Source organism: Centruroides sculpturatus, unplaced genomic scaffold, assembly GCF_000671375.1.
Source record: "Centruroides sculpturatus isolate CEXI.00-Female unplaced genomic scaffold, Cexi_2.0 scaffold496, whole genome shotgun sequence".
NCBI lineage: Eukaryota > Metazoa > Arthropoda > Arachnida > Scorpiones > Buthidae > Centruroides > Centruroides sculpturatus.
The window spans coordinates 40,504-66,180 of NW_019384642.1; the positions used below are offsets into that span (position 1 = coordinate 40,504).

The following is a 25,677-nucleotide window of genomic DNA, read 5'->3' on the forward strand; positions in this document are numbered from 1 at the left end:
ATTGGGTACTAAGTCTAATACAGTACTGTAATTTTATACATTTTTTGTGAAAGAAACATTTCTTATTCAACGGCCATAAAAATTATTTATATTAATGATGTCTCCAAAGTTCAACGAATTTTTCGCAGAAAAAGAACTTATCAGAAATCGCGGCCGCCGTTTGGTGCACTGCTCCGCGACGAAAACAAGCTTAAGCAATGGCGACGTCGAACGGTGCACACTCGGTAAGTAATCCTACAATTTTTTGTTTATAGCATAGTTTATACGGATTATTCCCAAAAAAATATACGTGTTTTGGAAATGTTGAGTGAAATTAGTCTTGAATCGATTAATTTTATGGAAGAAAACCTTTCAAACAGCCGTAGTCCGTAAACTGCACACCTGTCAGGCTGTGATTGTCTCATGTATTTAAGAATTCCTACAACGCGAAATTCTTATAAAGCGGAACGTATCTACCGCGTTATAGGGGGTCGACTGTACTATTGTATCAGTTTTGTTCTTGTCATTTATTTAACTAAATATCAAACTCAGCGTTTTTAAAACGCTTAATAAAACATCAAACACCTTCCATCGCTGACAAATGTTTATTTAATAAACCACTAACATTTTCAGCCTCATGGAATAAACCATCCTCAGGTGTAAATGAGTTCGAACGTATTTTATTAAATAAACATTTCTCAGCGATGGAAGGTGTTTAATGTTTATTAAGTGTCATTTTTTATCCATAAACCTGGTTTTGGGTTTAAATAAAAGCTTTTTCATTTTTATAATAAAATGCATATAAAAAATTATGAAATCGAACTCGAAGATTATATATCTTTCAATAATAAGAAAACATTCATCCTCACAGCGAACGATCTAGCGCTCTTGCAGTGATTGCAGTGCCCCTGGTGGTAACATTTGTTTCTAGTTGATTTTAACAACGAGCGAAGATAGGAAGTCGAAAGACTAGTTAATCTACCGACTCTGGACACAGCCTACAATAAAAACAGCCTAGTCAAATGGGGAAAATCCCATTGAACTGTTGTTTCCAAAGGAAAATATTTTCTCCCGCTAGATGGAGCCACACAACGGTCCATAACAACACACACTGATTAAGTTATCCTAGCTACATGCTGTCATATAACAAAACGAAAACAAAAAGTTGCTATATCCTAAGTTTGAATTACTGTTTTGTTTTACGAAAACAAAACAGAAATTCAAACTTAGGATATAGCAAATTATTGATTTTTTTAATTAAGATTTTGCCCGGATTTTTGCAGATATATCTAAAACAATAGACATATCATTAATAATTATCTAAGCAGTTAAATGCAATAATAATTAATAGGATAGATGTACTGTACCCTTTCTGATCACATTAAGACAATTTTCAACTTTAAAAATATTTTTATATTCTTGCAATTTTTTAAAGCAATGAAACATGGTAAAAATAATGAAAAAACATGTTCTCTTTTACTTTATTACATTAATTTTTATTAATTTTAACATTTTAACTTATAGAAAAAAATATTACTGCCACAGCAAATTGTTGTATAGCTTATTTATAAAACTACTTATTTTTATTTGACTGGAAAAAAGTAAAATCCTAATATAAGTATAATACCCTAATAATGCGTACGGGAAGAATCCATACGGTAGCCAAAACTAGTACATCGTTTTTGGCCACCCCTGTGGCCATAACTGGTGCATCGTGAAATATGTTGATCCACTTCTGGCCATGACTGTTTTTAAATATAATAAACTAAATAACTTTTAAAATATTCTCACACTTTCTAAAGCTTACTATGTTAGCATAAAACAACATTTGTACAATTGAATTATATATTTATTAAAATATTAGCTGATACCTATATCAAGCACATCTTCGCAATAGTATTAGTATTGATCACTTGATCGAATAGTCTGGTCATCGGCGCTCCTAGTGAACAAAACGTAAAACCGCCTCAGGCATCGACGTGTTCAGAGCAAATGGCTACGCTGTTTTTATTGTAGGCTGTGCTCTGGACATAGTAAGATGTTTTCTTTTGGACTACGAGTGACGTCAAATAAGCAACCAAAGAGAAGCGTTTCATCTCTATGAGGCAAACTTCTACGATCTTGGATCGGGCTTACCGATAACTATAAACTTCAGAAAAATCGTACAACTATTATATAATAATGCAACGAGTTAAAAATCCCAAGAAAAACCAAATTTTATTTTGAAATTGACTTCTATAAAAAATACATTAATTCTATATTTACTATTTCTGAATATTTTTATTTTACACTTATTATTTAACTTTATTTTCATATAATATTTCGTAAATAAATTTATTTATATTTTAATAAGCATACATATATTAATATTTAAGTAAAAATAATCATCGAATCGTTTAAAATTCAATAAGTAATATTCGTCATAAATTTATTACAATATAAAAACTTTGTAGGGGTCTCTCAGATCGATCAGCTGTTTCACTTTCGCAGGCAACGTGTTTTAAGATGGATGGTGTGTTATACGAAGTTACGCAGGATTTCTTAGAGAAAGATATGGAAGTAATATTTGATGTTAACCGTTATGAAGAATACAAGCAAGCAGCTCATTGTGCCATTTATTCTTTTTCCGATAAAAAAGTCTTATCCAAATATTCAGTGAAAGCAAATGTTCTAGTTAGTAACTATTAAATTTGTTTATTCTTATAAATTTATTCTNATGCTCTCCACCTCAAATTACTAGTGGCTTGCCCCTGTACTGTACATCATATTTTCTTTTAACAATAGAGTCATGCTGGACATGTATCTAACACTTTTGGAACATTTTTGAATTGAAATAGTATGACTTCCAGTTTGCATTGGAAGTTTGTATATAGTTAACTGAGGTCTCCTGCTCCAATGCTTCCAAATCTGGTCTCATCTTTCATCTATCTAACTCTGTTCTCTAGATTAACGAAACATGGACATACAGATGGAAGACAGTGGAAATTTATAGGTCTACCATTTTTCAAATTGCAGTCTAATAAAACAATATTTATTAAATTATATAATATATTATTAAAAGAAAAGAATATCAATNATATGGAAGTAATATTTGATGTTAACCGTTATGAAGAATACAAGCAAGCAGCTCATTGTGCCATTTATTCTTTTTCCGATAAAAAAGTCTTATCCAAATATTCAGTGAAAGCAAATGTTCTAGTTAGTAACTATTAAATTTATTAAATTTGTTTATCCTTATAAATTTATTTTACTAAAGTTTTCTTACAGTTATCTTAAATTTGAGAAAATAGAATTCAGATCATATTCATATCAGCTTCTCCAATGTCATCAATGAAAAGACTTATGCAACTTTCGTGGAAAATTGTGAAATCTGTATCAGTGTCTCTTANTTAAAAGAAAAGAATATCAATATAACAGCAGTGACTTAAGTGAAATTCCCTGATATTATATCAATAACAAGTTTGACGAATTAATTTTGCTAAAAATATGTTGGTCAACAGCCAGATAAAATAAATCTTTCAAACAAAATGGATAGGAAATTATGAATTAATAGTCATTAACTTGATTTATGATATTTTTATAAAAAATTGCATCAGTGAATATATTAAGCTGCATTATTGATGATAATAGATATTTGCTGCATTCATAATTATAATGACAATTTTATTTATTTTTTATTGAATTGCTTATTTGGTTNATTACATTGCACATTGGCCAGTTTTCCATTCCGAGTTGCAGTGGCCTCGGCAGAGTCCCCCGCCGCGTGCCGCAGGGCCCCCCAGTTCCAAACTGGCACTACGACACACGACGAGATTATTCACCCGCTGATAGGGCAGCCAGCCCCATATGGCTAGAAGGGACTGGGCCCCTGTACTATCGTGCGGCCCGGGAGTGCGAACCCGGTTTTAAGCTGTACCCTCTGGGGGAGAGCCTTCGACCCAACCTATCCCTTCCAGCAGACCTCCGTTGCGGGTTCATTGACTTAGGGAACCCGGAGCCGCCGCTGCACTATTTTGTTTCACCCAGGGACGTCCTGGGCTACTGGGCCACCCCGCCATGACCAGGCAAGTGCATTCGACTTGTGGGGGATGAGACCCCCACCCTTTGGGGTGGACTGTAGATAGGGACAAGCGTCCCAAATGTCCCAACAAAAAAACTGTCGCACCTGTCATAGACTTATCGACAGTAACTATTTCTATTAATTCTTTAACACACAATACTATAAAATAAATTAACTATAATTATAAAAAAATTTACAGGACATAAAATGTAAAAAATAAAAATGTCTTTCATTGATAGGAACTGAAGAAGACCAAGAAGCCACAGATATGTTAGTTGGCAATGCTCAAAATCTCATGCAGTCAGTAAAAGAAACAGTTCGAGCTTGTGAAGCAGCATCTATTAAAATCCGTACTGATTCTGGAATCAGAGTACGCTGGGTCCGTAAACAACCTTGGTATCAATATTAATGAAAAACATATTTTGAACAAATCAAAAACTTTATAAACGTTAAAAGAATAATGTAAATTGATTATGATATTAGAGGATGCTTCTATAAAATTTTAATATGGAATTTAACTAAAAACATTATATCAGTATAACTGACTTAAAAATTGTTATCAGCTGAATAATACTTATGTAACTCAGAATCGAATATGGCTGTGACAGTGAATAATGCCAAAATTGGTTGTGGTTTTAATGTCTTTATTTACAATCTGCTTGTTGATTTATTTACATATTCAATATTTTGAGTCAGCATTTATATATTTGCTTTATACATATTATTTGTTTAAAATTAATTTATAATTATATTATTTTTGCCAATAAATCTTGTGCCATTTTTTATTATAATTNGTGCAACTTTCGTGGAAAATTGTGAAATCTGTATCAGTCTCTTTATAGCAACTGATAGTGAAAATATATTTTTCATTAGTGTATACAGTGACCAAAAAATCTTTATGCATACCATTTTCTAGGATCTTGGAAAATATCTCTCTGACAAACTCTTTTCTCAACCCTGTTTTGATCTAAAAGAACTTATCAAGAACTGCTTTAATTAATGACTATTATCAATGTAGAGAATGTCTAGAACATGGGAGAAAGATTAAAATTAGAATAAAGGGAGCATTTAAAATTTCTTATTAGCATACATAGCAACTTCATGCCACTCTCTATTTATTTCTGAATTTGAAAAATTGCCAGATGTAAAATTTTAATCCTAAAATGTTCCAAAAGTCTTTGGTTTAAAATATTACTACACCTTGTAATGGCCTGAGAAATTAGTTTATAAGTCATCATTTTATAATTCAGGAGATATTGCTTGGTATGAAAATTTAATTTCAAGTTAATTTAATCTATTAATTAGAAATAATTTCATTAATTTAATCTATTGAAATTATTTTTCTAATAGATACAATTTTATTTCTTATGAAGACCAATTTATCAATACTTTAAATATATTTTTTTTCCTGTTTTGTCAGATGGTAATGAGATTTGATGGAACATTAGGATTTCCGGGAGGAGAAATTCCCGAGGGAGAGAATATTGTCGATGGCTTAATTCGAGAATTGAAAGAAGAGATTAATTTTGACACGGATAAATATCAGTTTTGCAAAGAAAATTATATATTCACTATTGTAAATCATCAAGAAAAATACTGTTTTCATTTCTTTCGGTTGCGCATGCTGCCTGATGAATATTATGAAATGGAGAAGCGAGCTTTGTTAGCGGAGGACTATGGAGATGAAGTAATGAATGACTGTTTTGAATTTTTTAATGTTTAAAAAATTTGATGTTAACTACAGCAATTAAACTTTTTTTTTCAGACTTACGGAATATTAAGGGTACCACTTTATACATTTAATTCAAGCCGAGGATTTCCATCATTTCTTCAAAATAATTTTATTGAAAATGCCAAATTTCAATTGCTTTACTTCTTAGGAAAAGAAAAGATATTACCTATTGATGAATTAACTGAAGCTATAAGAAATGTTTAATTTTATAAAAATATTTCATTATTTACATATGTTGTTAATTTATTTTTAACATCATAATTTAAGTAAATAAAATTAAAATACTTCATTATGTTAAAAAAATTATTGGATATTTAAATTCTGATTTATTGTATTCCAAATTTATTAACTTCACAACTTTCTTAAAAGTATCTTTATAAATGACAATGAAGAGAGAAATTTTCAAAGATATAATTATGGAAAAAGAAGATAAATCAAAAGCAGTTATAACTTCCATAGATTATTAGCACTTTTAATAAAAGTTGCAGTCTTCAAGCACTAATTTTTGATGTGTATTTAGAGAAAGTGAATCATTACTTAATTTATATAAGCTTAGTGCTATTTTTATATCAGTTTGCACAGATACAAACTAGTCAACAATATATTGGATATTCAGGTAATAAGTTAATTGCACAACCAGTAGCAAACATATGTCATTAAAACAGTGCTTTTTAAACTTAAATGAATGTAGAAAAAAACTGCTGGTATTGCAATTAAAACTAATAAGACAAACTCAAGTTTACTGTTTAAAACAAAGACACTCAGGGGAGAAAGTTTAATTTCAAAGTTAGCCAAAGTGATTTATCATAGTTTTATGTTTAATTTTGTTAGTTATTAATTAATTAAACAATCAGAATTTAATTCATAAATTAACTTCTTATCAACGTTTTATATATAGAATTATCTACAGAATGATGTAAAGTTTAACATATATGTAACCAATGCATCTTTAGCAATGGTTGGAGAAATGCTAACCTTACCTTTTAAATGTATATTCATTACATGTTAAAAGTACAGCATATTCATCACTTTAAGTTAACTAGTGGCTAGATTAACTTTATTGCAATAAATGTATATAATAATAAATTCACAAAAAAATTAATTTTGATAATCCAATGCAAGCTTTTTATATTCAGGCAATCAATTTTCAGTTACTGAATCATATAAGTTATGCATCTATAATAATTATCAAACATTATTTAGCAATTTGATATCTGTAGACTAATTCCAGAATAAATCATTGTACCATACATATGTAAAAATAATAAATTACAATAATATTTATTTTTTAATTTTACAGAGAAAAATTCTAAGAACTAAAACTTCACTTCTGAATTTAATAATAATAATTTCTATTACTGTTCCTTTTTCCCAAAAAGATTATCATTTTCAGTTTTACTGCAATCTTGCAGAAATTGAATGAAAATTTAAATTCTTTAAAAAATCTACTCTCTATATGAAAAAACATTAATGGTGGTGATGCATTTATTATGTAGTTTTCATTTGTTTGACATTCACATTTTTGTAATAATTTTGATATTTTTGTTGTAATAAAAGAAACCAAATAAAATATGGATTCTGGAGAAGATTTCAAACAGAATGACACTGTTGATGCAAGAGTCAGTGGCAATTTCTCTTTGGATAGATTTCTAGATTTGTGTTAAAGAAATTTCAAATACAGAATAGTGAATGTTGAATAAATAGGCCCAATGTTGAAAATGGAGTGTATTGAGGAAGTGAACTCTAGTTCACATTTCACCCATAATCACTCAAACACTTCTCAATCATTATCTTTAATGGGACAAAGATACTTAATATCTATTTTGATGGAGGTAAAGTAAAACTATATGGTGAAGCAAAGATTTTCAAATCAAACAATCCTCCTGTTCAAAAACAGAAAGTTTGATTCTTGTTCTTTGCTTTCTACTTATTTGATGTGTTATAGCAATTATTCTGATTCAGAAATGGAAGGACCCAAATGTGACCATATATTTTGTTTGGACTGCTGGCAAGAATACTTGAGAACCAAATACTAGACAACGGGATGGTAGAAGCAATTCAATAATAGAGGATGATCTTGTTCTCAAACTTTTGAGATATATCAGTATCTTATCACAGATTGCTTCATGAATGCAACCATTTAATAAAATGTCTGGGACTCAAACACACCAAAGCCATTAAAGTGCAGTACGTTGATCGGCAACTGGTTGCACTTGTGGATATACATGTTCTTGTTCTTGTGGCATGAACCAGTTGTGACCTATTTCAGAAGTGGCAGAAGAAATGTGATGACAACAGAAGCACTTACAATTAGACAGAGGCTCCAGTAACACTAAAAAAGAATGTCCCAAATGCAGTGTCACTATAGTAAAAGATGGCACATGCAATCACAATGTATGTAAAAACCAGAATTGTATAGTTTGATGTATCTCAGATTTTGGGAACTCTACAGTTCACCTTGGTACAAATGCAACTGCTATAACGATATGAAGTTGCAGAAATGACCAGAGATACTTCAGAGAAACGTTGAGTGTGTGTTACTTGATATTATAATTGTTATACAAATCATATGCAAAGTACAAACTAGAACATAAATTAGACCTATATGAGTCAATCACAGAGAAAAAGGAAGAAATAAAAGATAAAATGACATCTAAACAAATGCAATGTACATCTTTATAAATATCATACTTTGATGTACATGTATTTTTGCTCCAAAGTCAAATACTATGAAAAAGAAGCAGGGTATCAGAACACATTCACAAGGGTTACAACAAGAAATGGTGAGAATACTTTGAATGAAATTACTGACTTTCTTTATATAATTTCATACAGAAAACTAAATTTAAGATCTATACAAAAAACCACATAAAAACTAAAATTAAGATCTTTTACACAAATTTTTATTAAAGTATTTTCTATTAACAGTATCCTAAAGCTTTATTTAATAAATATTTATTTCTAAAACTCATTGAGTGTAAAAAATGTTTAAACAAGAATGGCAAACTTTTTTCACTTTGTGGGCATCAAGAGGGCTTTTTTCCAAATCCCTTGTGGGTTTGGCCAGGTCTATAATGGGGCAACTGGATGGTGAGGGAAGGAATATCTGGGACAGACCACCCCAAAAAATCCCTGGGTTTTTCAACCCATCTGAATTTGATCTTGGGTCCCAAGAGCAGTAGACTGATATTTTAGCTACTTGGCCATCCAATCGTTATAAAATAGGAGCTTAAACATGTATATTTATGTTTAAAATAAAGATTTACAAACATAGGAATTGTGTGTTTTTTGTTATAACACAGTAATCAAGTAAATCATCATTACTAAAAAGTTGATACTCAAGAAAGCATCTTTATTTACACACAAACAAAACAAATATAATTAACAATATTTGTTCAACAAAAAGGTAGGTATCTTAATTAAAAATCATTTTAACATAATATATACTTCAAAATAAATTACTTTATATAACATTTTTACATTAAATACATAACAATTTGACCATAATCAATCAAAATAGTCTTCTATGTCTATATTAGGATTAAGCAAATCCTCACCATACTGAGAAAGATCTATTTGATTTAATATGAGATTTTCAAATGTTTCTTCCAGATCTGTTTCCCCAACTAATATGGCACCTTCCATTTTCCCATTTCTTAGTATGACTTTAACAAATTCTTTTCCTTTTGTCACTCTTACAAGAAGTTCATAATCGTTACCCAACTTCTGACCATTGTAAAGACCTAATAGTACCACCTGCAATTTCATACAAATTAATATTAATTTGATTGATTTACAATTATTCTAAGTGAAAAATTCTAATATACCTTATAACCAAAGAATTTTGTGACATGTTCAAACAGCTCGAAACAAAAATCTAACATTGTTTCTTCATTGTGGTAATGAGAGGATAAACAATGAGCTGCATAAGCACCCATTTGTCTGGCCTGAGTCCACAGTCTCATCTAAATAATTTTTAAAAATCTGATTAAACTTTTTCAAAGTATTTTAATTTTAAAATGTGAATTGCAAAGAAAAAAGATATCAAAGATGTATTGTAGACAGTTCAATAATTTAAAATTTTATATTATATATATATCAATTTCAATTTTATTATTCTGTTTAATGTATCAATATAGAATTAACTAATTGTATTGTAATTAAATTATTGTTTAACTTTATGCCACAATGAACTGTTTACTGAAACAATAACATCTCTTAATATAGGCTAGTATGCTATTCACGCCAAGTAACATTAATTAGTAGTTAAAACTCACTGTGTTTAGCGTTATTACTCGTTTTTTCGTTCATTCGAGCGCTTTCGACGAATATATATTTCCGTCGTCTTCAGGCGAATAAAATGTTTTAATCGAACATGAACGTTCGATAGAAGAACACATAAATTTAAAATTAAATAATTTTCCATTCGATTCCGAAACGGTTTGAATTACGTGCGATGTTACGAATATGATGTAATACGGCGCATGCGTGGNGTTTAGGCGAGTGCTATAAAAGTTGAGTTTACTATCGTCTGTACAGTATGTAAATTAGGTACCATAAGTCTAATACAGTACTGTAATTTTATACATTTTTTGTGAAAGAAACATTTCTTATTCAACGGCCATAAAAATTATTTATATTAATGATGTCTCCAAAGTTCAACGAATTTTTCGCAGAAAAAGAACTTATCAGAAATCGCGGCCGCCGTTTGGTGCACTGCTCCGCGACGAAAACAAGCTTAAGCAATGGCGACGTCGAACGGTGCACACTCGGTAAGTAATCCTACAATTTTTTGTTTATAGCATAGTTTATACGGATTATTCCCAAAAAAATATACGTGTTTTGGAAATGTTGAGTGAAATTAGTCTTGAATCGATTAATTTTATGGAAGAAAACCTTTCAAACAGCCGTAGTCCGTAAACTGCACACCTGTCAGGCTGTGATTGTCTCATGTATTTAAGAATTCCTACAACGCGAAATTCTTATAAAGCGGAACGTATCTACCGCGTTATAGGGGGTCGACTGTACTATTGTATCAGTTTTGTTCTTGTCATTTATTTAACTAAATATCAAACTCAGCGTTTTTAAAACGCTTAATAAAACATCAAACACCTTCCATCGCTGACAAATGTTTATTTAATAAACCACTAACATTTTCAGCCTCATGGAATAAACCATCCTCAGGTGTAAATGAGTTCGAACGTATTTTATTAAATAAACATTTCTCAGCGATGGAAGGTGTTTAATGTTTATTAAGTGTCATTTTTTATCCATAAACCTGGTTTTGGGTTTAAATAAAAGCTTTTTCATTTTTATAATAAAATGCATATAAAAAATTATGAAATCGAACTCGAAGATTATATATCTTTCAATAATAAGAAAACATTCATCCTCACAGCGAACGATCTAGCGCTCTTGCAGTGATTGCAGTGCCCCTGGTGGTAACATTTGTTTCTAGTTGATTTTAACAACGAGCGAAGATAGGAAGTCGAAAGACTAGTTAATCTACCGACTCTGGACACAGCCTACAATAAAAACAGCCTAGTCAAATGGGGAAAATCCCATTGAACTGTTGTTTCCAAAGGAAAATATTTTCTCCCGCTAGATGGAGCCACACAACGGTCCATAACAACACACACTGATTAAGTTATCCTAGCTACATGCTGTCATATAACAAAACGAAAACAAAAAGTTGCTATATCCTAAGTTTGAATTACTGTTTTGTTTTACGAAAACAAAACAGAAATTCAAACTTAGGATATAGCAAATTATTGATTTTTTTAATTAAGATTTTGCCCGGATTTTTGCAGATATATCTAAAACAATAGACATATCATTAATAATTATCTAAGCAGTTAAATGCAATAATAATTAATAGGATAGATGTACTGTACCCTTTCTGATCACATTAAGACAATTTTCAACTTTAAAAATATTTTTATATTCTTGCAATTTTTTAAAGCAATGAAACATGGTAAAAATAATGAAAAAACATGTTCTCTTTTACTTTATTACATTAATTTTTATTAATTTTAACATTTTAACTTATAGAAAAAAATATTACTGCCACAGCAAATTGTTGTATAGCTTATTTATAAAACTACTTATTTTTATTTGACTGGAAAAAAGTAAAATCCTAATATAAGTATAATACCCTAATAATGCGTACGGGAAGAATCCATACGGTAGCCAAAACTAGTACATCGTTTTTGGCCACCCCTGTGGCCATAACTGGTGCATCGTGAAATATGTTGATCCACTTCTGGCCATGACTGTTTTTAAATATAATAAACTAAATAACTTTTAAAATATTCTCACACTTTCTAAAGCTTACTATGTTAGCATAAAACAACATTTGTACAATTGAATTATATATTTATTAAAATATTAGCTGATACCTATATCAAGCACATCTTCGCAATAGTATTAGTATTGATCACTTGATCGAATAGTCTGGTCATCGGCGCTCCTAGTGAACAAAACGTAAAACCGCCTCAGGCATCGACGTGTTCAGAGCAAATGGCTACGCTGTTTTTATTGTAGGCTGTGCTCTGGACATAGTAAGATGTTTTCTTTTGGACTACGAGTGACGTCAAATAAGCAACCAAAGAGAAGCGTTTCATCTCTATGAGGCAAACTTCTACGATCTTGGATCGGGCTTACCGATAACTATAAACTTCAGAAAAATCGTACAACTATTATATAATAATGCAACGAGTTAAAAATCCCAAGAAAAACCAAATTTTATTTTGAAATTGACTTCTATAAAAAATACATTAATTCTATATTTACTATTTCTGAATATTTTTATTTTACACTTATTATTTAACTTTATTTTCATATAATATTTCGTAAATAAATTTATTTATATTTTAATAAGCATACATATATTAATATTTAAGTAAAAATAATCATCGAATCGTTTAAAATTCAATAAGTAATATTCGTCATAAATTTATTACAATATAAAAACTTTGTAGGGGTCTCTCAGATCGATCAGCTGTTTCACTTTCGCAGGCAACGTGTTTTAAGATGGATGGTGTGTTATACGAAGTTACGCAGGATTTCTTAGAGAAAGATATGGAAGTAATATTTGATGTTAACCGTTATGAAGAATACAAGCAAGCAGCTCATTGTGCCATTTATTCTTTTTCCGATAAAAAAGTCTTATCCAAATATTCAGTGAAAGCAAATGTTCTAGTTAGTAACTATTAAATTTGTTTATTCTTATAAATTTATTCTACTAAAGTTTTCTTACAGTTATCTTAAATTTGAGAAAATAGTATTTAGATCATATTCATATCAGCTTCTTCAATATCACCAATGAGAAGACTTGTGCAACTTTCGTGGAAAATTGTGAAATCTGTATCAGTCTCTTTATAGCAACTGATAGTGAAAATATATTTTTCATTAGTGTATACAGTGACCAAAAAATCTTTATGCATACCATTTTCTAGGATCTTGGAAAATATCTCTCTGACAAACTCTTTTCTCAACCCTGTTTTGATCTAAAAGAACTTATCAAGAACTGCTTTAATTAATGACTATTATCAATGTAGAGAATGTCTAGAACATGGGAGAAAGATTAAAATTAGAATAAAGGGAGCATTTAAAATTTCTTATTAGCATACATAGCAACTTCATGCCACTCTCTATTTATTTCTGAATTTGAAAAATTGCCAGATGTAAAATTTTAATCCTAAAATGTTCCAAAAGTCTTTGGTTTAAAATATTACTACACCTTGTAATGGCCTGAGAAATTAGTTTATAAGTCATCATTTTATAATTCAGGAGATATTGCTTGGTATGAAAATTTAATTTCAAGTTAATTTAATCTATTAATTAGAAATAATTTCATTAATTTAATCTATTGAAATTATTTTTCTAATAGATACAATTTTATTTCTTATGAAGACCAATTTATCAATACTTTAAATATATTTTTTTTCCTGTTTTGTCAGATGGTAATGAGATTTGATGGAACATTAGGATTTCCGGGAGGAGAAATTCCCGAGGGAGAGAATATTGTCGATGGCTTAATTCGAGAATTGAAAGAAGAGATTAATTTTGACACGGATAAATATCAGTTTTGCAAAGAAAATTATATATTCACTATTGTAAATCATCAAGAAAAATACTGTTTTCATTTCTTTCGGTTGCGCATGCTGCCTGATGAATATTATGAAATGGAGAAGCGAGCTTTGTTAGCGGAGGACTATGGAGATGAAGTAATGAATGACTGTTTTGAATTTTTTAATGTTTAAAAAATTTGATGTTAACTACAGCAATTAAACTTTTTTTTTCAGACTTACGGAATATTAAGGGTACCACTTTATACATTTAATTCAAGCCGAGGATTTCCATCATTTCTTCAAAATAATTTTATTGAAAATGCCAAATTTCAATTGCTTTACTTCTTAGGAAAAGAAAAGATATTACCTATTGATGAATTAACTGAAGCTATAAGAAATGTTTAATTTTATAAAAATATTTCATTATTTACATATGTTGTTAATTTATTTTTAACATCATAATTTAAGTAAATAAAATTAAAATACTTCATTATGTTAAAAAAATTATTGGATATTTAAATTCTGATTTATTGTATTCCAAATTTATTAACTTCACAACTTTCTTAAAAGTATCTTTATAAATGACAATGAAGAGAGAAATTTTCAAAGATATAATTATGGAAAAAGAAGATAAATCAAAAGCAGTTATAACTTCCATAGATTATTAGCACTTTTAATAAAAGTTGCAGTCTTCAAGCACTAATTTTTGATGTGTATTTAGAGAAAGTGAATCATTACTTAATTTATATAAGCTTAGTGCTATTTTTATATCAGTTTGCACAGATACAAACTAGTCAACAATATATTGGATATTCAGGTAATAAGTTAATTGCACAACCAGTAGCAAACATATGTCATTAAAACAGTGCTTTTTAAACTTAAATGAATGTAGAAAAAAACTGCTGGTATTGCAATTAAAACTAATAAGACAAACTCAAGTTTACTGTTTAAAACAAAGACACTCAGGGGAGAAAGTTTAATTTCAAAGTTAGCCAAAGTGATTTATCATAGTTTTATGTTTAATTTTGTTAGTTATTAATTAATTAAACAATCAGAATTTAATTCATAAATTAACTTCTTATCAACGTTTTATATATAGAATTATCTACAGAATGATGTAAAGTTTAACATATATGTAACCAATGCATCTTTAGCAATGGTTGGAGAAATGCTAACCTTACCTTTTAAATGTATATTCATTACATGTTAAAAGTACAGCATATTCATCACTTTAAGTTAACTAGTGGCTAGATTAACTTTATTGCAATAAATGTATATAATAATAAATTCACAAAAAAATTAATTTTGATAATCCAATGCAAGCTTTTTATATTCAGGCAATCAATTTTCAGTTACTGAATCATATAAGTTATGCATCTATAATAATTATCAAACATTATTTAGCAATTTGATATCTGTAGACTAATTCCAGAATAAATCATTGTACCATACATATGTAAAAATAATAAATTACAATAATATTTATTTTTTAATTTTACAGAGAAAAATTCTAAGAACTAAAACTTCACTTCTGAATTTAATAATAATAATTTCTATTACTGTTCCTTTTTCCCAAAAAGATTATCATTTTCAGTTTTACTGCAATCTTGCAGAAATTGAATGAAAATTTAAATTCTTTAAAAAATCTACTCTCTATATGAAAAAACATTAATGGTGGTGATGCATTTATTATGTAGTTTTCATTTGTTTGACATTCACATTTTTGTAATAATTTTGATATTTTTGTTGTAATAAAAGAAACCAAATAAAATATGGATTCTGGAGAAGATTTCAAACAGAATGACACTGTTGATGCAAGAGTCAGTGGCAATTTCTCTTTGGATAGATTTCTAGATTTGTGTTAAAGAAATTTCAAATACAGAATAGTGAATGTTGAATAAATAGGCCCAATGTTGAAAATGGAGTGTATTGAGGAAGTGAACTCTAGTTCACATTTCACCCATAATCACTCAAACACTTCTCAATCATTATCTTTAATGGGACAAAGATACTTAATATCTATTTTGATGGAGGTAAAGTAAAACTATATGGTGAAGCAAAGATTTTCAAATCAAACAATCCTCCTGTTCAAAAACAGAAAGTTTGATTCTTGTTCTTTGCTTTCTACTTATTTGATGTGTTATAGCAATTATTCTGATTCAGAAATGGAAGGACCCAAATGTGACCATATATTTTGTTTGGACTGCTGGCAAGAATACTTGAGAACCAAATACTAGACAACGGGATGGTAGAAGCAATTCAATAATAGAGGATGATCTTGTTCTCAAACTTTTGAGATATATCAGTATCTTATCACAGATTGCTTCATGAATGCAACCATTTAATAAAATGTCTGGGACTCAAACACACCAAAGCCATTAAAGTGCAGTACGTTGATCGGCAACTGGTTGCACTTGTGGATATACATGTTCTTGTTCTTGTGGCATGAACCAGTTGTGACCTATTTCAGAAGTGGCAGAAGAAATGTGATGACAACAGAAGCACTTACAATTAGACAGAGGCTCCAGTAACACTAAAAAAGAATGTCCCAAATGCAGTGTCACTATAGTAAAAGATGGCACATGCAATCACAATGTATGTAAAAACCAGAATTGTATAGTTTAATGTATCTCAGATTTTGGGAACTCTACAGTTCACCTTGGTACAAATGCAACTGCTATAACGATATGAAGTTGCAGAAATGACCAGAGATACTTCAGAGAAACGTTGAGTGTGTGTTACTTGATATTATAATTGTTATACAAATCATATGCAAAGTACAAACTAGAACATAAATTAGACCTATATGAGTCAATCACAGAGAAAAAGGAAGAAATAAAAGATAAAATGACATCTAAACAAATGCAATGTACATCTTTATAAATATCATACTTTGATGTACATGTATTTTTGCTCCAAAGTCAAATACTATGAAAAAGAAGCAGGGTATCAGAACACATTCACAAGGGTTACAACAAGAAATGGTGAGAATACTTTGAATGAAATTACTGACTTTCTTTATATAATTTCATACAGAAAACTAAATTTAAGATCTATACAAAAAACCACATAAAAACTAAAATTAAGATCTTTTACACAAATTTTTATTAAAGTATTTTCTATTAACAGTATCCTAAAGCTTTATTTAATAAATATTTATTTCTAAAACTCATTGAGTGTAAAAAATGTTTAAACAAGAATGGCAAACTTTTTTCACTTTGTGGGCATCAAGAGGGCTTTTTTCCAAATCCCTTGTGGGTTTGGCCAGGTCTATAATGGGGCAACTGGATGGTGAGGGAAGGAATATCTGGGACAGACCACCCCAAAAAATCCCTGGGTTTTTCAACCCATCTGAATTTGATCTTGGGTCCCAAGAGCAGTAGACTGATATTTTAGCTACTTGGCCATCCAATCGTTATAAAATAGGAGCTTAAACATGTATATTTATGTTTAAAATAAAGATTTACAANTCAGGAATTTATTATCCAAAAACTAAATCTAATTACACAACTCAAAATTATTACTTTCTCGTTATTTAATAATTGCATTAACTTAAAATAATTAACTGTAACATTTGAATAATTTTTTAGGCAAATCAAAAGTAAATGATTATTTTATCAATATAGAAAATGTGTATATAAACCTTACTTGAAACCAATGAGAAGCATGATTCCAACCAGCTGTGCAAACATCTCCAGCTGCATATAAATCTGGTATATTAGTTCTCATTTGATCATCAACTAAAATACCACCATCATTGGCCAAATTTATCTGTAAAAATATAGATTTAATAAAAGAAAAAACACATTAAAATTTAATTAAATATGTCTAAAGTCACAAATTTAGGATCAAGTTCAGAGGTGTGATTTTCTTATAAAGTGATTCTTTAGAGGGGAGTGAAATTTACTTTAAAAATTCAAATAGAGTTTGTTAAGTGTTATTTGAATAATTATTAAATATTAAATTACATAAAACTAAATTTAATAAAAATAAATGAAACAGAAACCAAAAACTTGTTATAGATGTTTATCTTAAAGAGCAAATTGTAATTATACCAAATTATACTTTTAATTTTAAAATACTCATACTTCACTTTATAGTAAAGATATCTTTACTCTAATTTTCGTGATTGCTACTGAAAGTACTTAATATTTTCTGAACTGTCTTTGCTTCAAAATTAAACATCTTCAGGTTTGTAACATGAGATTTTTTTCAGTTAACTTTTGCATTCCTCATGATCATCACTATTAAAATTAGCTGCTGAGTTTGTTTGGAGTCTCGCTTGCAGCCAATCAAATCATTTTTGTGAATAAAACTGTTTGTTTGACTAACAAAAATCAAACCTGCAGTTAAAGAGTGTAGTACAGAAAACTTTTGATATTAACATTTGTTGCTCAGCAAAATTCAAAATGCATCCCACAGGATTATAAATTCAAAAAATAAACTTTTGCCTATTTTAATATTAGACTATTCTCAAAATTTACTCAAATTAATCTGCATTCAAAAGAGTATTATTATTTGTTAAATTACAATTTTATGATCTGAAAACTGAACTGTGTGAATATATGCCATTCTTTCTAAAAATATACTGACCTCCCTCAATTATTCTCCACCTTTTAATTAATTGATAATAAACAGATTAAAAATTTAAACTATAAAAATAAGTCATTTTATATTGATTATTATCATTTTTACTCTGTATGCCTAAAACTAAATATTAAAGGAAAAGTTTGCTGTTTCATTGAAAACTACTATGGAATGTACAATCCCACTGTGCATCCATGATTTTCTTTAACTGCATTTCCCATCTCACAGGAATGCTTCAATTAATAAATTTGAAAGACTACTAAATTAAGCTAAATGTAATGTACTGAATTTAAAATATTCTAATGTAATTTGAAATATAAATGGAAAAAAAATTACTTGAAACTACACTATATGGAATAGAATAATTTAATTTAATAACTTTCACAATATTAACATGTAGAATTTACCTTGCTTAAAGATGTAAATGGTTTTGTATTGGGTATCACACCAGTCGCACTGACAATGAAATCACATCCATAAACTTTTCCATTGGTAAGTTTAACAAATATTGGCCAAGCTCCTAAAATAATTTATAATTAAAATAACAAATGTCAAGAATAAGCAAATTTAAAATATATTTTAAGTAAAATATTTACTTTTATCATTTGATAAATTTAATTTTAGTTCTGTTTCTTGAATATTTTTACTTAAAAATTCATTTCTTTCATAAATGTCTTCAACTTCACAACTATATTCTATATGAACATCATGTATTTTCTAAACAGGATAAACAAGTTATTTTTTTATTTTAATTCTATTTAGTCAATATTTTTACTTACAGGAGAATCTCCTTTCATTAAAATATTTGACGACCAATCTGGGCCTAATGCTGAACCAGATGAATTTGAAAAATTTGTAGATTGATCACTTTCTGAAAAATCACATTAATATACAATTTAACACAATTATCAATATCAATAAAATATAAGTTTATGTATGTTTTTACCTGATATATATTTTGTGTGTTTTATGAAGTTATCTCTTTTAGGACATTTTTCTTCAGAAAGATGAGGGAGAAAAAATTCTGCCACTCCAGGATCAAAAAATGTGCTGCCTACAGATTTATCCTTTATTGACCAAATAATTTGGCAATTTTCAATTTCATATCTAAAATAATTTTGTTTTTTTTAATGATAAACTTGTCATCTTTTTATTTTGGCTCAATTAAAATTAAATATGTAACAAATACACAAGTTCTGTTGCAATTCCACCATTTCCAACAACAATTATTCTTCTTGCATTTTGTAATTTCTTTTGAAATATCTAAAAATTTAATTTTTAAAAAAGTTAATAATTTTTTAAAATTATAATTAATTATAATTTCAATTTATAAATATATATTACAATGGTACAGAAGGTATATATTTAAAAAATAAAGAATATAACAAATTAATGGTTTTAAAGTATTTTAATACTAGTACTAGTTTATTTTCTTTCAATACGAAACCATGTCTTTTGTCTATATTTTTCCTTATTACACCAAAGAAGTGTCATCACTAGACACCAGGCTTGGCTTTACATCCATTTTTATTCTGCCATTTAGGTGCCAAAACAGTAAAATAAAAATGGATGTAAAGTAAAGCCTGGTGTCAATTTAGTGCAGTTCATTGTGTAATAAGGAAGAATACTAGTTTATTGTTATTTTAACATTCACCTTGCCAGTTTTATATACAGCATATAATTGGTATGAGAACATTCAAATAGACAGATTTAAAAAATTCTTTTTTCAATTAAAATAACATAAAACACATGAAAGAAATAAAAATATTTATAGACTATTAACTATTATATTTAAAATTAAATTGTATAAATAGAACATTTGTACAAATTCTATTTTATACATAAAACTGGAGATGGCTCAAACAAAACCAAAAACACTTCTTATAAAAAAAAGTTGTTGGTATGATTAACAAGCAGGGTTGATGATCTTATTATAATAAGTCATTCAACCATTATAGATTTTAAGAACTTTTTCTTTTCAATATATATTTCTTTTAAATATACATAAGATTAGTAATAAAAAGTTCTACAATTATATGAGGGTGGCTTTTTTACAAGCTCCACTGGTCCATAAAACAAAGACAAATGTAAATAACAAAATGAATTTATTACCAAAAGTTAAGTACAAACCTGGTTACTTTTCGACATAATCACCGTGAAGATTGAGACATTTGTCATATCTGTGGACGAGCTTTTCCATCCCTTGTCATAGAATGTTGCCACCAGTGAATTGAGATGGCCTTAACAATGTTGTTTTGAAAATTGTCATTAGTCTCAAACCTCTGCCCTGCTAGCAATGTTTTCAGTTCAGGAGAGATGGACGTCACCACACATTAAAAAGTTTTAAGCTGGGTGGAAGTCTTTGCCACCTTTAAACACCCAGTGTATAGCCAAGATTTAGCGCCGTGCGACTTCCACCTCTTTCCTGAACAGGAAAAGTGGCTAGGAGGGCAGAGGTTCAAGACTAATGACGATCTTCAAAACAACATTAAGACCCATATCAAATCATTGGTGACAACATTCTATGACAAGGGGATGGAAAAGCTCATCCACAGATATGACAAATGTCTCAATCTTCACAGTGATTATGTCAAAACATAACCATGTTTTGGTAATAAATTCATTTTGTTATTTACACTTGTCTTTTTTTAATGGATCATCGAAGCTTGAAAAAAACAGCCTACGTATTTTTTAAAAATTAAATTATCAACAAATTATAAAAATATAGAACAATATTATGATGTATTAATTAATAATATGAAATATCTAATAAGTGTTAAAACACTTTATTTAGCTAAATAACTTTTTAGAAAACTGTTGAATACTTTAAAACTTTTAGAAAACTATTTATATTGAATATTAGAATATTTGATAAATATAAAAATAATAATTAAATGCAACAATTTATAATCAAGTTTTAAAACTTAGTTGAAAATTAATAATAAAAGTTTTACCTGAACAGTTTCAGTATCTCTAATTCCTAAAACATATGGATTATCTTTAGCTATAATCTAGAAACATATACAATAAGTTAATTAAACAAAATATTTAGTTTTGAGAAATTAAATAAAATTTACCTTTGGTGTTGCTCCAGTACAAATGCATAATTTTTCATATTTAATAATGCAATTTTCTTCCAAATATAATTCCTATAAATTATTTAATATTCATTATAAAATGAAGAAAATTAATCATAACTATTTAAGCTTTGGTGGAGGTCAAAATGACACTAGAGAAACCAATGTCAACAGAGAGGCGACAGTCTGTCACCAAATCCTTTGTGGGTAGCCGGAGATATATAAATCCTTTAGTTGTTGTTATTATTATGTAGTGTTGTTGAAATATATTCTATATGGCAAACATACTGGTTCTTAGTGCTATGTCATACCAAAGTCAAGGCAAAACTACAGAAAAGAAATGTACTGTTTATATACTGTTTGTGTATGTATCTATGTTTACGAATTTTCCAACTAAGTGATTTGTGTTTAGTATGGCAGTCTTTTGTAGCATGATGTAGTGGTATATTTTGGATATTATTATATTATTATTAAAAAAATAATCATAAAATGTCAACAAATAAGTAAATAATATTTAAAGAATTCTGATAAAATTATTTATTTGTATAATTATTAATTAAATTATTTGCTAAGAAATACTTTTTTCTCTGCATTTAATCCAGTTGCTGGTAAAAATATCACTTTTAAGTTTGGATAAAGAGCTTCTAGGAATGAACCTTTTTTCTCTTCCACATCAAATGATTGCAGTGTTTGTGTTATCTAGAATTTAGAATAATTAAAAAGTTATAACATATATTTTAAACATTTCATAAATTAATAAAATTATTAATGCATTTATCATCATATATAATTGTAACTTAAATTAAAATAAAAAAACTAAATAGATAAGCATAGTTATGAACAATAGTAAAACTAAACATCTGTCTATATTACATAGCTTAATTTGGGCAAATTATTTGAAATTATGTCATAACACTAATACCAGTATAATTTTTTATAACTTAAAATGAGAATTAAAACATCATATTATTGTTAGTATTTAAATGACACTATCTTCTTGCTCTTTTTAGATATCATTACTACTCTGTTTGAATATAAAAAAAATAAAATTGACAAATGATGTAAAGTGCAAAATGTGTTAAACAAATTATGAATAATTAAAAAAAAAATTAAGGTGTTAAAGTATAATCTTCAAAGACATGTATCTTAAAAATATAAAAAAGTAAAAAATATAAACAAATAATTTTAAATATATTAAGAACAGTAGAAAATTGTTTCATTACAAAATTTACAAATATTTGAATGATTTCCTTTAGAAAACAATTTTTTGCTAATTATTAAGGATGTTCTCTAACTTTTGACTGTGATTTCACGAAGAGATTCCAGTAAACCAGTTTAAAAGATCAATTAAATATGCTTCAAAACTATTTTACAGCTGATGGATTTTAATTTGGTGTTAATATTACTATGCTGTTATTGATTACTGATGTAATGTGTTTTTAATTTAGATCAATAGGGTCACACAAGGGGCTCGGGAAGTAATATGAGGGACTTTAATTTGATGTTGTTATTACTATGCTATTAACAATTATTAACAATTAACAATTAACAAGTGTATATATAAAAATATAGAGGTAATAGAGGAGAACATTTGGTATAAAAACAAACACGCAAATTGTGAGTAACCTCCTATTGATAAAAACAAAAAGATTCCTGAACTGAAAGTACAGAAGGTTACAGCAAATGTTCAAAACAGTATTGTAAGGTAATTTGCATTCAGATTATGATTACAAACAAAGGATTGAATTCATAACAACATATATAACTTCTTCACTCTTCATGTGTTCAGTAACATAAAAGATGCACTAAACAAGTTCAAGTTCTTCCCTTGTGTTTATTTCTTCCTTGTACACTTAAACCTTCTTGTATCCAACATGCGAAATTCACTGATATGAGATCTGATGCTCTTGCTGGCCAATTGAGCTTTCCATTTCACCTAACCAGCTGTATGAAAAGGACCCTCTCAAAGTGATATGTCTGATAACATATATTGAGAGAGATTTCTTCTAAAAGACTTAATTACCATTACATTGACTATTGATCAATCATCATTGAACATCTAATTATAAATTTTTACAATTAATTTTCTATGTAGAACTTAAATTCATCAATTAAAAAATTTATTGCATAACAAGCAGCAGGGAAAGAATATAAAATGTATGTATTATATATGTCATGTTGATGTAAAGTAGCAGGCATTATATATCTAAGAAGGAATTGTTCATGAAAAATAATGTGCAACTTAACAAGTAATGTCTGAAAAAATCTTTTGCAATAAATTTCTGAAAAGTTCAAAATAAGTCTTTTGTTGAAAAATAAAAATTTGCTCTCTGCAAAGTGCAGCATATAGATTATATCATTTATTAACTTCATTGATTTGGACTTTTCTGTTGCCAATCACACTGTTTTAAACATTATTATGTTACTGTAAAAGACCGAAATTAGAGAATGTCGATATTCTCCAGTGAATGTCGACACATACAAAATACGTCGGTGAAAGACCGAAAAGTATTTGGTCTTTCACCGACGTAAAAGTATATTTGGTTATATTATTATACATTCGAACAATCACTGGTGTATGTCGACAAGCACAGATAAGCTTTGGTGGAGGTCAAAATGACACTAGAGAAACCAATGTCAACAGAGAGGCGACAGTCTGTCACCAAATCCTTTGTGGGTAGCCGGAGATAGGACAAGATTGTACCTCTTTTCCCAGCAACGGTTTGGTAGAAACTGCCCACTTTGTCACTGGATAGTGTTTTTGTTCTTTTGATCCCGTGAGGTGGGAATCGGTTTTTCAGGTCGAGTGATGGAGGATGAGAGGGGTCGTGAGTAAGGCGTCGGCGATATCCGAATAAAAGACACCATTAACAGATCAGTTCGTAATCACGTAATAACGTAATCAGTTCGTAGTTTGTAAAGAAAAGTTACTTTCCATAGATGAGATTTCTTCTCAAAAGATATTGCTGAGAGAAGCAGCTGCAGCTAATTTAAAAAGTGGAGGGCAAGCTGTCATGCAAAAAGAAGTGTTCCACGTGTTATACATGCTGTCATTACGAAGTGTTATACATGCTGTCGTTGCAAAGTGTTATACATGCTATCATTAAGAAGTGTTATACATGCTGTCATTGCAAAAAGAAGTGTTCCACGAATAAATGCAGTTGTAACTCTTGCAAGGGACTCTTGGGCAATTCAAGTGTCACAACAGTTTAAGTTGTTGCAATAAATAAGATTGTATAATTTTAATCACATAATTTATGTGTAAGTAATCAATAGGATGACTAACACACCAAATTAATATATAATAACAAAAATAAAGACACTGAGTTCAGCATTACATACATACATTTTTTATAGCAATAAAAATCGTATGCATGTAACGCTGAACTCAGTGTCTTTATTTTTGTTATTATGTGTAAGTTTATTATTGAATTAATTTCTTTTCTGATTAAGAATGTACTGTTCGTTTTATTGATAGGTTCGACAGTTTATTTACATGTGCTATTACTAAAGCTTTCTCCTATTTTGACATATTAAAAAGTTGCATTTTTGACTTAACATAATAAAAATATTTTTATTCAACATTTACCATCAGTGCATGCTGAATGTCGACATTTGCCAGTGTAAGTGAGAAATAATGATATTTAGCAAATATTTCGTACATACACAAAACGACTGTGTGAATGCTGACATTCACCGGAGAATATTGACATTCGCCAGATATCGGTCATTCACAGTAACAATTATAAATAATGCATATATCTTATAACAAAAATCAATTGAACTGTTTAAAATTAAATAAATTACTTATAAATTTTACTTACTTGCTGAACATTTGATGCAGCTTTAACTAATGGAGATGAAGAAACTAAGCCTACACTTTCATTTGGATTCAGCATACATAACTATTTTTAAGAAGAAATATTTTGGTTAGACTAACCAATATGAATATTTATTTAACAATAAGAGAAAATTAAATTTCTTATAGTTTTAATAGTAAATTTACATTGTATGACATGTAGGTACTCTTTGGTTAATGGACACCAGTCAAATATTAAAATCCTATTCATGTTTACGTCTTAATATTTGCTATTTTTTAGATTAAATCATAAGTAAAGTTTATCAGAATGCAAACCTACCCTTTTCTTTAAGTTTGTATAAAAGTCATAA

General features: G+C 28.8%; 4 protein-coding genes across 6 annotated transcripts in view; 3 read left to right on the forward strand and 1 right to left on the reverse strand.

Moving 5' to 3' along the window:
• The window catches only part of LOC111626049 (vinculin-like), a gene marked incomplete at its 5' end in the record, with an annotated part of 41,820 nt that extends 37,020 nt beyond the window's left edge, over positions 1-4,800 (forward strand). Inside the window, one exon of the mRNA XM_023369327.1 lies at positions 4,279-4,800. Coding sequence (XP_023225095.1) covers positions 4,279-4,448 — 170 coding nt within the window. The remainder of the gene's footprint in view (positions 1-4,278) is intronic.
• A 73-nt stretch (positions 4,801-4,873) lies between these two features.
• Positions 4,874-5,990, forward strand: LOC111626039 (U8 snoRNA-decapping enzyme-like). The gene is made up of 3 exons (XM_023369314.1): positions 4,874-5,302; positions 5,460-5,726; positions 5,805-5,990. The coding sequence occupies exons 2-3, from the start codon at positions 5,460-5,462 to the stop codon at positions 5,973-5,975; spliced, it is 438 nt and encodes a 145-aa protein (XP_023225082.1). The 5' UTR covers positions 4,874-5,302; the 3' UTR covers positions 5,976-5,990.
• Positions 5,991-9,136: 3,146 nt separating this feature from the next.
• LOC111626042 (pyridine nucleotide-disulfide oxidoreductase domain-containing protein 1-like) overlaps positions 9,137-25,677 on the reverse strand; it is a 31,351-nt gene continuing 14,810 nt past the window's right edge. For all 3 annotated transcript variants that reach the window (XM_023369319.1, XM_023369320.1, XM_023369321.1), the window contains 12 exons: positions 25,332-25,412; positions 22,087-22,206; positions 21,508-21,579; positions 21,385-21,441; positions 19,620-19,693; positions 19,377-19,537; positions 19,210-19,301; positions 19,027-19,147; positions 18,838-18,950; positions 17,492-17,614; positions 9,599-9,736; positions 9,137-9,527 (listed from right to left, as the gene is read on the reverse strand). In XM_023369319.1, coding sequence (XP_023225087.1) covers positions 9,279-9,527; positions 9,599-9,736; positions 17,492-17,614; positions 18,838-18,950; positions 19,027-19,147; positions 19,210-19,301; positions 19,377-19,537; positions 19,620-19,693; positions 21,385-21,441; positions 21,508-21,579; positions 22,087-22,206; positions 25,332-25,412 — 1,401 coding nt within the window. In that variant the 3' untranslated portion in view covers positions 9,137-9,278. The remainder of the gene's footprint in view (positions 9,528-9,598; positions 9,737-17,491; positions 17,615-18,837; positions 18,951-19,026; positions 19,148-19,209; positions 19,302-19,376; positions 19,538-19,619; positions 19,694-21,384; positions 21,442-21,507; positions 21,580-22,086; positions 22,207-25,331; positions 25,413-25,677) is intronic.
• On the forward strand, positions 12,751-14,263 carry LOC111626044 (U8 snoRNA-decapping enzyme-like). Its single transcript, XM_023369322.1, has 3 exons — positions 12,751-12,971; positions 13,733-13,999; positions 14,078-14,263. The coding sequence occupies exons 1-3, from the start codon at positions 12,804-12,806 to the stop codon at positions 14,246-14,248; spliced, it is 606 nt and encodes a 201-aa protein (XP_023225090.1). The 5' UTR covers positions 12,751-12,803; the 3' UTR covers positions 14,249-14,263.